Source organism: Chelonia mydas, chromosome 1 (assembly GCF_015237465.2).
Source record: "Chelonia mydas isolate rCheMyd1 chromosome 1, rCheMyd1.pri.v2, whole genome shotgun sequence".
NCBI classification, from domain to species: domain Eukaryota; kingdom Metazoa; phylum Chordata; order Testudines; family Cheloniidae; genus Chelonia; species Chelonia mydas.
Window position 1 is genome coordinate 257,149,783 of NC_057849.1, and position 14,245 is coordinate 257,164,027.

At 40.8% G+C, this 14,245-nt stretch overlaps 1 protein-coding gene across 12 annotated transcripts in view; it reads right to left on the reverse strand.

Moving 5' to 3' along the window:
• The window catches only part of MRTFA (myocardin related transcription factor A), a 172,877-nt gene that overhangs the window by 45,676 nt on the left and 112,956 nt on the right, over positions 1 to 14,245 (reverse strand). For all 12 annotated transcript variants that reach the window (XR_006289908.1, XM_037882161.2, XM_043543849.1 and 9 more), the window contains one exon: positions 6,512 to 6,577. Coding sequence is in view for 11 of the 12 variants with exons in the window: in XM_037882161.2 (XP_037738089.1) it covers positions 6,512 to 6,577 (66 nt within the window). In the remaining variant the exon portion in view is untranslated. The remainder of the gene's footprint in view (positions 1 to 6,511; positions 6,578 to 14,245) is intronic.

The window sequence follows — 14,245 nt, forward strand, 5'->3', positions numbered from 1 at the left end:
CCTTCCTGCCCAAGAAGACAGACTACTGAAAGCACCTGAAGAGACAAAGGAACTAAGCTGAGGGAAAGGGAAGGGCTGAATCTAGACTGAGGCTATGGCTACACTACGAGGCTTTTAGAGAGACCGCCATGCTGCTAAAAGGCACACAGTATAGCTGTTCTTTGTCGGCAGGAGAGAGCTCTACTGCCAATAAAAAATTTCCACCCCCCACCAACGGCACTCCTGAACGACAAAAGTTTTGCCGCCGAAGTGCCAGCGTACACAAACCCTGACAAAGAGGAGTCGAGTCTGTAAAGAGAAATAACTGGAAATCTAAGCTACAGAAACTCTGCATCCTGCCGAGTGTTAACATTTAGGATAAGAAATTACATTTTGTAATTTGTTTCTTGAGTGAATCAGGCTTAGTTTGCATGTTTTGTTTTATTTGCTTAGCAATCTGCTTTGTTCTGTTTGCCTTCTCTTATAATCACTTAAAATTTACCTTTTATAGCTAATAAACTTATTTCTTGTTTATAACATAACCCAGTTTGTGCAATTTATAACTGGGAGGGGGGGGAGGAGAAGTTGTGAATATCTCTCTTCACATTGAAGGAGAGGGTGAATTTTTATGAGATTGCACTGTAGATCTTTCTATACAGCAGAAGACATCATCATCTTGGGTGTGCTTTCCAGAGGGAAGCTGCACTTGAGTGCTGGGCAATTTCCTCGTTGAATTGTCTCATAGAGAGCTGTTTGCAGACTGTGTGATTCTACAGCTGGTGCTCCCTACCTGTGTGGATGCTGCCGGAGAGCCTGATTCAGCAAAACAGGGAGAGGGACCCCAGGCTAGTGGAGCAGGCAGGCTCAGTGAAATCCCAGTACATCAGGTGGCATCCCAGAAGGGGGGTCTAACCCATCACAGCTGCATTCCACCCCAGAAGTGGCTGCACAGCTGTCGCACAAGTGGTCATTTCAGGATGGAGGGAGACAGACAGCTATCTTATCAAGTGTTTAATATTTCAATGCCATGGAAAAAATAAGTAATCTATACTAAGAATACAGCTTTGAACTCCAGAATTGTCAATTGGCAACATCTTCCTATTCCTTTTACAGTACACCAGCTTAGAAAAGGGCTGAATGGGGAGCTATTTTTTGTGTTCAATTAATATGTCAAGGGGAAAGGCTGATTCACGCTGTTTGCACAATATTTTTTTTTTTAAATGCAAGTACCCAAAAACTTGACTCTGGAACTAACGAGCTTCCAATAACAGCAAGGCCAAGAACTGAACAGACCATGAACACTGAACTCCCCTCAATACTAGAAGAGGCCCCACTTGGTCAAGGCTCCAGTATACTAGCTGCAGGCACAGTGCACTACTCATTCCCCCTGCTGTACGTACTCTGGGGGCAATAGAAGATTTTGATCTCCAACTCTGACCTTGCACCAGTGGTAACTAAGTAAAAACAAAATGGAAAAAACAGAGAAAAAAGAAAGAATTTGAGCCTCTGGTGCCAACAGAATTAATAAAGGCACACCACCCAGTTATTTTAAATCCTCTCTTCATGTACCTAAAAGCTTTAGCTCTAACCGTGAGACATTTACATCACACAGTAAAACGCATCCCTCCAACAGAAGGTAGGCAGCCTTGAGAGGGCATTCAAGTGAGCTTAAGTGTACTTGATAACAAATGTTAAATTATGCCACTTTACTCTCCTCCACTTCTAAACAAAATTCCAGTTGGGAACAAGATGCTCTACTCCCAACTCTGTTCTTCTGAGAACACCACCCCACAAATGCACACCCCCAGAACAACATGACACATGCTGGCACTTTAACTTGAGTAGCAGCACCTTGACCTCCTCCAGTACACAGAGCCTAAACAGTCTTTAGATAGAAGAAGCAAGGGATGTGGAATATGTAATCCTATGTCTGGAGCTCTCTGCACAGTCGAGGTTTTTAGTTAAATGGTGTTAGATTCAAGGCTCATGTTTCAGACAATGGAATGAAGGGTACTGGAAGATGAGCCTGCAGTACAGGCACTAAACAGCTGCTTCTATGCCCTCCACAAACAGCTTCTCCAATTCACATCACTGTACAGCTGGAGGAACCAGGAACTGGAAAGTATTTCAGTTACCACATTTCTTTCACACACTGCCAAGGCCCTCCAGATGGCAAACAGGGGCTAGACGCAAACCAGAGTCTCAAGAAGTGAGAGGACATGAGATCACCTAATCCAGCTCCAAGCCTCTTCCTGGCTTCTGTGACTAAACAGCATATCTAGGATGTCCGATGCCTGTCTGTCTCCTCATTAAAGGCTTTATAAGGGAGACATGACTGAGAGTATGGATTTCTGCAACAGCAGGGGATAGGGAATAAGACCGAGTACCTGAGCATTTTCACAGGCAAGGTGCATGGGGAAGAGGTATGGAGAGGGATAGGGAACCTGGACATTCCCAGTGTTAAAGGCAGAGAGTTCTGAACTACAGAGCTCAAGGTAGACACACCAAGCTGCCCTAAGTGTGAGCTCCCTATTGGAGCAGAGGCTGGCTATGTGGCATGTTCCATTTCCAGAGCTAAAAAGGGAATTTTGTTTTGAGTATCTTGGCTTCTCATTTCACAATTGAGCTTCTCATTAACATGCAACCCAGCTTAGGAACATTTTAAACACTACTTTAAAACAGTTATGCCTGATTCATAGAGGACAGACAAACCATGCTGGTACTATGATTAGAAGAAACTGGTTTTAAATCATATTTAAGAACAGTTCTGCTATGATAGTTTCTCTTCAGCACAGACAGGGCTTTTCAGTGATTTGGAGACACCCTCCCTCCCCAAAGGGACATGATTTTCAAAGGGTTCAGCACCCACCCTTTGCAAATCAGGTCTCTTTTAAGGTATCTTAAAAATGGTTGCCCAACATTTGAAGAACCCCAGATCACTAGTCACTTTTGAAAATGTAGATTTAATGCTGTCTCACAACTGCAGACAAAGAAAGATACAACCGCATGGGAAAAACAAACTTCTAATAGATATGCGCTTTGAACCTGACAAATATACTGAGACTACTGACGGCACCAGACAGCATTCAGGTATATAAACTGAACTGGGGAGGTGAAGGCCCTGTATGGAGTATGGGAATGTTTTCTCCTGGGAAAGACTGTTGAAAATATCTGACTACTGGGACAATCTGGTTTCTCCTAAAGGCAACCAGCTTGCTCTGTAGAATTATTTGTACGTGCCCCATAGATAAAAGTAGGGCTGTCAAGCGATTTAAAAAATTTATCGCGACTAATCGTGCTGTTAAACAATAATAGAATACCATTTATTTAAATATTTTTGGACTTTTTCTATATTTTCAAATATATTGATTTCAATTACAACACAGAATACAAAGTGTACAGTGCTCACTTTATTTCTGATTACAAATATTTGCACTGTAAAAAACAAAAGAAATAGTATATTTCAATTCACCTTATACAAGTACTGTAGTGTAATCTCTTTATCATGAAAGTTGAACTTACAAATGTACAATTTTGTACAAAAAACCCTGCATTCAAAAATAAAACAATGTAAAACTTTAGAGCCCACAAGTCCAATCAGTCCTACTTCTTGTTCAGCCAATTGCTCAAACAAGTTTGTTTACATTTGCAGAAGATGCTCCCTGTTTCTTGTTTACAATATCACCTGAAAGTGAGAACAGGAGCTTGTTTGCATTGAACTGTTGTAGCTAGTGTCGCAAGAATTTACATGCCAGATGCACTAAAGATTCTAATGTCCCTTCATGCACCATGCCAGGGGACAAGCGTCCATGATGATGACGGGTTCTGCTTGATAACCATCCAAAGCAGTGTAGACCAATGCATGTTCATTTTCATCATCATGAATCAGATGCCACCAGCAGAGGGTTGATTTTCTGTTTTGGTGGTTTGGGTTCTGTAGTTTCCGCATCAGAGTGTTGCTCTTTTAAGACTTCTGAAAGCATGCTCCACACCTCATCCCTCTCAGATTTTGGAAAGCACTTCAGATTCTTAAATCTTGAGGTGAGTGCTGTAACCATCTTTAGAAATTTCACATTGGTATCTTCTGTGCATTCTGTCAAATTTGCAAGGAAAGTGTTCTTAAAATGAACAACATGTGCTGGGTCATCATCCGAGACTGCTATAACATGAAATATATGGCAGAATGTGGGTAAAACAGAGCAGGAGACATACTATTCTCCCCAAAAGTGTTCAGTCACAAATTTAATTAACGCATTATTTTTTTTAACAAGCATCATCAGCATGGAAGCATGTCCTCTGGAACAATGGCTGAAGCATGAAGAGGTATATGAATCTTCAGCGCATCTGGCGCATAAATATCTTGCGACGCCAGCTACAACAGTGCCATGCGAATGCCTGTTCTCACTTTCAGGGACATTGTAATTAAGAAGTGGGCAGCATTATCTCCCATAAATATAAACAAACATTTCTCTTAGCGGTTGGCTGAACAAGGAGTAGGACTGAGAGGAGTTGTAGGCACTAAAGTTTTACATTGTTTTGTTTTTGAGTGCAGTTATGTAACAAAAAAACCTATGTTTGTAAGTTGCACTTTCATGATAAAGAGATTGCAATACAGTACTTGTATGAAGTGAACTGAAAAATACTACTTCTTTTGTTTATTTTTACAGTGCAAATATTTGTAATAAAAAATAATATAAAGTGAGCACTGTACACCTTGTATTCTATGTGGTAATTGAAATAAATATATTTGAAAATGTAGAAAAATATAAAAAATATTTAATAAATTTCAGGTGGTATTCTATTGTTTAACAGTGCGATTAATCGCGATACATTTTTTTACTCACGATTAATTTTTTTGAGTTAATCGTGTGAGTTAACTGCGATTAATCGACAGCCCTACATAAAAATAATCACAGGTAGGCATGAGTTACTAGTATCCAAGAGAAGAGCAAAATCCATCAAATCAACCCAATCTTCCCTTTTAAATTTGGTGGTGGAATTTTAAAAAGGGGGTCTCTCAAGCTGCCAGGAGCAGATCACAGCCTTACATTAAAGTACTCCAGCTAACAGAGTGATGTTGACAGGTTTTCATTACACAAACTTAGAGTTGACAAACTGTCTTATGATTTTAGATGGGGAAGGCACTATCATTTCAGTGTACACCCCAGGAAATCCTCTTCCCTATCTCCCCTGCCCAAAGAGATAGCATAGCCACTTTTGGTTTTAGCTGACAATAAAGAGGTGTGTGTGCTGGGGGAGGTTTCTTAAAGAAGGAAACAGTTGGACTGCCCCTAAGGCTTTTAGGGGAAATGCAGAGAACACCAGAAATAACTCACACCTACTCTTTGGTACTCCCTTGTTTGCTTGCTGCTCATGCACATGCAAAATGTCACCCAGTTCAGAGTCACCAAATTATTCAGCCCCATTTCTACCAGGCATCTTGATGTATGTTCAAAAAGCTGTTCCCCATGACTGGTATGGAGAAAGTAAATAAAGACGTGTTATTTACTCCTTCTCATAACACAAGAACTAGGGGTCACCAAATGAAATTAATAGGCAGCAGGTTTGAAACAAACAAAAGGAAGTATTTCTTCCTACAATGCACAGTCAACCCGTGGAACTCTTTGACAGAGGATGTTGTGAAGGCCAAGTCTATAACAGGGTTCAAAAAAGAACTAGAAAGGTCCATCAATGGCTATTAGCCAGGACGGTGTCCCTAGTCTGTTTGCCGGAAGCTGGGAATGGGCAACAGGGAATGGATCACTTGATGATCACATGTTCTGTTCATTCCCTCTGAAGCACCTGGTTGGCCACTGTCAGAAGACAGGATACTGGGCTAGATGGACCTTTGGTCTGACCCTGTATTGCCGTTCTTATGTTCTCCAAACCTGATTTAGTCATGCACACATTAAGTTCAGTTTTGCAGTATACTTACCCCATCCATTAACACTATCATGTTACAGTGTCTGCAGATCTTTTCTCCCTGCAACAGAAACTGCTGTTCCCCACAGATTCCTACTAAATGTGTTTCAAACAATCCGTCCAAGGTAGGAACAGAGCTGCCTTGCTGCCCTGACATCTTGTATGCATGGAGTAGAAATCTTACCAAGTGTGTGGATATGGACAGACTAATTCACAACAGCCACACGAGAGTTATGGGGAGCTGACAGACAAGAATGGAAGCTCTAAAGGCAGGAAGCCTGCTAAGAGTGATTACCAGAATGTGCAGAGTATGTAAGGCACTTCTAACATGGCACACACTCTCCAAAAGGCTTTCATAGCAAGCAATACAGCCACTGTATTTTGAGTATACTTAAAAAAACTTGTTGCCAACACTGCTTCTTGGTATTACAGGTAGCCCTAATACTTTAGAAGACAGTCTGGTGAAATGGGGTGGGGCTCTCACATCTAGCATTTTTTATGCAGAAACTGAGGGTCAGGTGTTTCAACCCGTACATAAACCACCTCCCTTCATTCACAAGCAGGTGACAGAAATGCCCAGAGAGAAGAAAAAAATTTAAATGATACTTACGCGGCATGATCCCCTGGCTCACCAGTTCCTCCCGTGTCCGTCGCTGCTGGAGCTTCAACTGCAGCACTGCAGGATGGCAGAGAGAGAGGAGAGGGGGAAACAGATCAGTCGGAGACACCACAACATGGGGCACATTTTCAAATACACTGTATTTTCCTCTTCTGACTCCAAAATAAGTGAGAACGGAAGAGAAAGCCCACTCCTCCCACCTCACTCATCTGCACTCCTGCAATTGCAGAAGTGGCCTTAAGCAGCAAGGTTTCCGTATTCGCTGTGGGTGATGAGGAGAGGAAGTTGCAAAGGGTCTTGGCAGGACGATAAAAATCCGCAAAGCAGAAAAGCCAGGCCTGTTTCTCAAGAAGCTGTAGAGCACCATGTTCTCTCTCCAAACCATGAACATTTAAAAACAAACAAAATATGGACTGACTGTGCTCCAGTAGGAAGGGTCCCACACTAAAATACCAAACAGCCCCTAAAATTGTAATTGCCCATGTATAGGTTATTTTTATATAATATCTTGGTCACTAAAATGTATTTGAAGTGCAAGATACATGATTGATTCTCCCCTCCACCTGCAAATTCTGTAGCATCCTCACATCATGTCCTCAAGGTGACATCTAAGGAATATCTAGAGATCCTACCCCAGATTCAAGGGAGCCCTTTTACCATTACTGGGATTTTATTTTAGTTTTTGGTGACGCATTAAAATGTTTAATACAAATAAAACTGCTTCAGAGTTTCAAACACAAGCCTTCAACATACTTATTACAACTGCAGCATGCAGCCTTATAGAGGGAGTGGTTCGTCCATTAAAACTATTCATTCAGGAGAGGAGTTGCGGGGGTGTCCATCTAACATCAAAGTACAGCTCCCACAATAAGATGGCCCTTGGAAACTAGAGCTAATACTAATAAGTATTGGGTCCTATCCCCTCTGTCAAGGTACTTGTATCTACATCCTCACAGTAGACAAGCTCTTCCCATTTAAGAAAAGAGCTTTTGCAATTGTTCAAAACAGTCGATACGCAGTGTCACATGCTGAATGCCATAGCTCTTTGCCTGGACCCAGAGAAATTGAAAGGCAAAGAAACTGACTTTTTCAGCATTGTCTGCGAGAAGACAGATAAGAAAACCCCAAAACAAATACAATGGAACCACTAGCATATGCACATGCCTTACAGGCTCATTCATTATTTTATCATAACCCTTGTCCTTCCTCTTCCAATTGCCTCTTTTTTGTCCATCTACCTGAATTTAACCTGTGCACTCTTCAAGGCAAGGATTCATACATTTTAAGGCCAGAAGGGACCATTAGATCACCTAATCTGACTTCCTGTATACTACAGGTCACAGAATTTCACCCAGTTACCCCAGTATTGAGCCCAATAACTTGTGTTTGGCTAAAGCACATCTTCCAGAAAGGCATCCAATCTTGATCTGAAGACTTCAAGAGATAAAGAATCCACCAGATTCATTATGCTAACTGATAAAAATTTGTGCTTTGTTTCTATTTCAGCAAAAAAAAAAAACCGAGGAGTCCTTGTGGCACCTTAGAGACTAACAAATGTATTTGGGCATAAGCTTTCGTGGGCTAGAGCCCACTTCACCAGATGTATGAAGTAAAAGATACAGGAGCAGGTATAAATACGTGAAAGGATGTGGGTTGCTTTACTAAGTGTTAGGTCAGTCTAACAATTTGTTAGATTTGTCTAACAAAATCGATTTGTCTGGCTTCAGCTTCCAGCCATTGGTTCTTGTCACATCTTTCTTCATTAGTTTAAAGAGCCCTTTAGTACCCAGTATTTTCTCCCTGTGAAGGTATTTACACACAAATCAAGTAATCTTTCAACAGACTAAAGAGATTGAGCTCTTTAAGTTTCTTAGTGTAAGGCATCTTCTCTAACCCATTAATCATTTTTGTAGCTCTTTTCTGTATGCCCTCCAATCTTTCACCATCCTGTTTAAAAGGTTGACACCAAAACAGTATGCAGTATTCCAGTACGGTCTCATCAATAATATACGCAGAGGTAAAAAGCACCTCCCTATTCCTACTCACTGCTCCCGTTCATACATCCAATGATTGGAATAGACCTTTTAGATACAGCATCACACTGGGAGCTCATGTTGAGATGCTGGTCCACTATGACCCCTAGATCCTTTTCAGGATATAATCCTCTTTACATTCAGCTGCATTAGTACACATTTGTTTTGAATGGGCCCAACTCAACAAGTGACCCAGATCACTCTGTAGGACTGCCCTAGCAAAATTTAACCCTCTGCTAATCTTGATGTCATCCCCACATTTTTTTTTAAACCAGCAGTGATTTTATATTTACTTCCAAATAATTGAAGACATATTGACTAGCATAGGGACGATTCCTACAGAACTCCACTAGAATAACCCTGATTTGATGAGGATTCCCTACTGACATCTCTCAGAGAGCCAGTTAATCCATTTAACATGTGCTTTATTGAGATATTCTATACTTCTATTTTTTTTAAAAATTCAGAATATCATGCAGTACTAAATCAAACGCTTTACACATGTTTAATTATATTATATCTACGCAGTTATCTTAGTCAACCAAACTGGTCACCCCAAAAAATGAAAAAAGGTTTGACAAGACATATTTTCCATAAAACCATGTTGACTGGCATTAATTATACTTCTATCCTTTATTCGTGAATGGTGGAATTCTGCATCAGCTTTTCCATTATTTTGCCCAGGAATGATGCCAGGTTAACCAGCCTATAGTTATCCGGATCATCCCACTTGCTCTTTTTGAATATTGGCACATTAGCCCTCTTCCAGTCTTCTGGAATGTCCCCAGTATTCCAAGATTTATTAAAAATTAACATCAATGGGACAGAGATCTCCTCAGCCAACTCTTTTAGGCCTCTTAGGTGCAAGTTATCAGGGTCTGATTTAAAAATGTGCATCTAGAAGATATTGTTTAACATCCTCCCTAGTTATTAATGGATTGCAAAGTACTTCATCATCCTCATATGATGAAAGAACACAATCCTGCTTCCTGCCAAATCCACCACAGAAATATTTATTTTACACTTCAGCCTTTTCTGCATTATCACCTCAGCCAAGTAATGGGCCTATACAATTTCTATGATTTATTTTGTTCCTAATATACTTTAAAAAAAAACTTCCTTATTGTCCTTAGTTCTGCCAGCCAGGGATTTTTCCCTGACATCTTAAGCTTCCCTTATCAATTTTCTACACTTCATGACTTTTAATTTATATCGATTGCTATTTCCCCCTTCTCTGTTAGTTATATGTTGATTTTTAATCTCTAATTGCTGTCTTTATTTTGCCACTGAACCTGGATGGGCTTTTAGTCAAAGTCATCCTGTTCCTTGGGCATGGAATTGTGACTTTTTGTCCATCTAATAATCTTCTCTTAAAGAGCATCCAATCTTCATTCATACTGGTCTAAGTTTTTCCTCCAAATCAATTTTGCTTATAATTTTCTTAATTTTTGAGGAAATTAGCCCTTTTGAAGACATGAATGTGGGTGTGAGAGAGTCACTGTAGTGGTCACATCTAGTCCATCTTTCTCCCATCTCCATGCTCTAGTCAATGCAGAATATTCCCAACAGTATGCTCTCCAGTGCCTTGTCCCACTCTGTTTTAAAGTATTCAAGTGATGGAACTTTCAACAACATATTTGGGACACTACTCCACAGTTCAACAGTGGCTCTCACTAATAAGAAACATTTTCAGATATTCATTCTAAATTTTCCTTTGCTCAAATCTCATTCCATTACTCCTATTAACAAAACCTTGGATTGAACTGAACTCTTCTCTCTCATTTGTTTACTGTATTCAAAAGGCATAATTTTACAGTAAGAAACCAATCACTGCCAATATGGTTGACTAGAAGGAAAAAAGGACCAGATTTTTAAAGGTACTTAGGCACCTAACTCCCAATGATTCCATTGTGATGTAAGCACTGAAATACCTTTTAAAATCTAACCCAAAGTCATTTACAGAGAAAAAAATATCCTAAAAGGTACATCCCTTATCAAGTGATATCAGCAGGACAGAATACTTCGTGCATGCACACAAAAGATTTCAAGGGTAAAACATTGCCAGCATAAAATGCACTTTTTCAAGGGTTATTCCACAGTTCACTATTTGAGGGGGACGGAGGAGGGAAGGACCCCTCCCCCAGACTCCTTTGGCATAAATAAGTACTCTGGATTCCAGGTGTTATTGAATTCCGTATATTTAGGAGATCACCTGTTCACGTATGCGAGTGTGTGACTCCTATATATAGGGTAACAGATGTCTCTAGAGCCAATTCAAGGCTGTCATTCACAAAGGTCTGCCAAGAACGAGGAGAGTTTTATAAAAGCCATTTACAGCCATGGACTAGTTCACTCCGTTTTCTTTAATATTCAGAAAATGGCACTTTCCCCTAACCCCCACGTATTTAAAATTAATTCAAAATCAAAGATAATAGGGACTAATCTTATTCTCTGTTAAAGAAGAAAGTACATCTAGTGGTCAGAACAGGGGTTTAGGAATCAAAGCTCAGGTGTTCTATTCCCAGCTGCGCCAAAGACTGTACAACACTGAGCATGTCACTTAGCCTGTGTGTCTTATTTTCCCTTTCTGTAAATTGGGAATAATAATGCTTCCTTATCTCACAAGAAGGAGATGAAGTGAGGCTTAATTAAAGTTTGTAAAGGAGTCTGAAAGCCTCTGATGAACGAAATATTATTAAGAAGCTCCAGAGAGAAGGTGGGAGATGGCACAGTGCTCTAGTGGAAGCAATAGGTATGAGTGTGCCTATACTAACAAAAATTGGAGACAATTACACTACAGCTACTACCTGTGGCACTGCACTGATGGTAAAACACAGCACTGATGTTTTTACTACTATTAATCTAACCCTAGAGCTGCACCAGTGAAGAATTACACAAACACACCCTTTTAGACCAGAGCTCAGTAACTCACCTACCAATGGCTGGTAGGAGCTGGAAGCTTAACTCACTGGGGCTGCATCTATTTAGGGAACTCTCCTATTGTTATTCTTGCATTAGTGCAGAGCTGCATCAGCACTAACAATGGTGGGAACACTAGCAAAGGCTGAGTTCAGTCGCTTTTACCACCATGTCATCTAACCCAGCAGTAGTGTTTTTCAAATATGCGTATGTGAGTGCAAACTGTCCATTTGTAAACTATATTTAGTGTTTAAAAGTGTGACCAGAATTATAAAGACAGTACATCCCCCAGTGTTTCACAAGGTGAAACCACCAAAAAAAAAAAAAAAAAAAAAAAAGAAGACGCTTTCATCACAGCAAACATTACATAGTGTCAAAAGTTTAAAAAAAATACTATGCTCCGAATTATTTTTTTCATTAGAAGAATCAAAGAAATATGTAGATTAAAAGTGAGAGCTATTTAGTGCAGAGGCCCCGAGATACCTTGGATATAGGACATTTATTGCTGAAATAATCACATTTCTATACTGCCTTGCATTCTGAAGGATCCCAAAACTATAAAAATTTCACTCACCAGCATTGCAATGAAGTGTAAGCCACCTATAAAGTGAATCAAAAAGAAGGTTACTTACCTTACCTTATATTAACTGGAGTTCAAGTAGTATGGTCCCTAAGGGTATTCACTTTGGTTGCACATGTGCTTGCACCTGAGGCTGGAAGACTCTTCAATAGCAGGTTTCAGAGTAGCAGCCATGTTAGTCTGTATTCGCAAAAAGAAAAGGAGTACTTGAGGCACCTTAGTCTCTAAGGTGTCACAAGAACTCCTTTTCTTTCTTCAATAGCAGCGTCCAGTGGTCTGCACTTGCATCCTATACCTCCTCATGCACTGAATCAAGAGTATAAGGGGTGGTGCAGACCATCTGGCTCTCCAGTTCCTACTGTACCATGAATCAAACGAGGATCTGAGCAGAGGGGAAAGAGGGAGGGCTGGTCATGGACTACCCATAGGGATCACACATCTTGAAGAACTCTATTTACTATAAGGTAAGTAAACCTTTTCTTCTTTGAGGTCTGGTCTCTAGGGGTATTAGCTATGCTCACTGAGGAAGCGAGTGTGAGGAAGTATTCTGCATCACAGATCTTAGGATCGATGATCCAAACGAAGCATCCTCAGCAAAAGCTCAAACCAGGGCATAATGCCTCCTAGTAAAGTTGTGAATGGAGACTCAAGTCACTGCTCTACAGATCTCTGATCCAGGGAGTCCCTGCTCGGAGCATAGACCATCTTTAACCATGCCTGGAGGTACCATAGGTGAAGCCTTGTGAAGGGGATCATGTAGGTGTATGAAGCAATATGGTCTAGAATTAACAGGGAGGATCAGACTGTTATCTGGGGTCTAAGTCAAAGCTGGGTGATGAGGTCCTTTAACATGAGGACTCTGTCCTGAGGTAAGCAAGCTTTGGCCACAGTTGAGTTCAGACTTATTCCAATAAATTCTATAAACTTACGTGGGGGTTAAAGTAGACTTTTGTGGATTTACCTGAAGTCCTAAAGAGCGAAAGAGGTCGCGTAAGGAAGAAGTGACTGCTGCCTGCATTTCTTGCTATTATCGTCCTGCAAGCAGACAATCCTCTAGATAGGAAAATATTGGGCTGCCTTTTCAGTGCAGGTATACTGCTACCACAGACAGTACCTTCAAAAAAAAAAAAAAAAAAAAAAAAAAAAAAACATTAAAAAAAAACCAACAGGACTGTTGAGGCAGAAGAGGAGCATTGTGTATTGAAAGCGCTCTAGGCCCATCTTAAAGTGAGGAATCTCCTGTGTGCTGGCTGAATATCCATATGAAAACATATATTCCAAACCTGAAGATCTCTGTGATGCTCAAAAGCTTTTATCTTCCAACAACAAAAGATAGTCTAATAAAATATATTACTTCACCCACCCTGTCTCTTGCATGAAAATAGGCATTTTTCAAATAGACTGCCACAAGCTAGTTGCCCTCATTCAGGGAGAAGATTATTGAAGCCAAGGTAGTCATCCACAATCTTGAATGCTGAATGAAGACATTTAGCTGTTAGAGGTCCAGGATAGGTCTCTAGCCTCACCTTCTTTTTGGAGATGAGGAAATATATAGAGTAAAAGCCCTTGCCCTGATGTCCAGAGATATTGCCCCTAACTGGGGAATCCATCTCCAGTTTGAGAATCCTTTTGAGAGAAAAGTCCCTGAAGAGGGATGGGAAGGAGGATCTTGGAGAAGGGGCAGAAAGGAATTTTATCACGTAGCCAGTCAAGAAGATATTTAAAATACATTTGCCTGATGTGATACACTGCCACATCACGAGGAAGTGAGCCAGGCAGCCACCAAAAGCAGCAGGGGGAAACTGTCTGTGCAGGGAATGGTTGATGGCTCTTGAGCATCCCTTCAAAATGCCTTCTTGCTAGGTGGCTCGGATTGAAAGGGGGATGGCAGTTGTGTGGTGCGTCAGCTACACCGTAGCCTCTGGGTCTTCCTAGTTGTCTTATAGCCCTTCTGATGGTAGAAAGGCTGAGGGGCTGCACAGTATCTATGAGGAGGCAGCTTAGAGCATTTCCTAAGAGGTCCCAGGGTGTATATCCTCAAAGAGTGGCATGAGAGTCCCTGAGGACATGAAGCGACTCATCTGTTTTCAAACTCAACAGGTTACCACCCTTGAAGGGGAGATGATCCCTGTCGCCTGAACCTTATTAGGGAACCTGAGGGCTGTAAACAAGAAGCTGCCTTATAGCCACCAA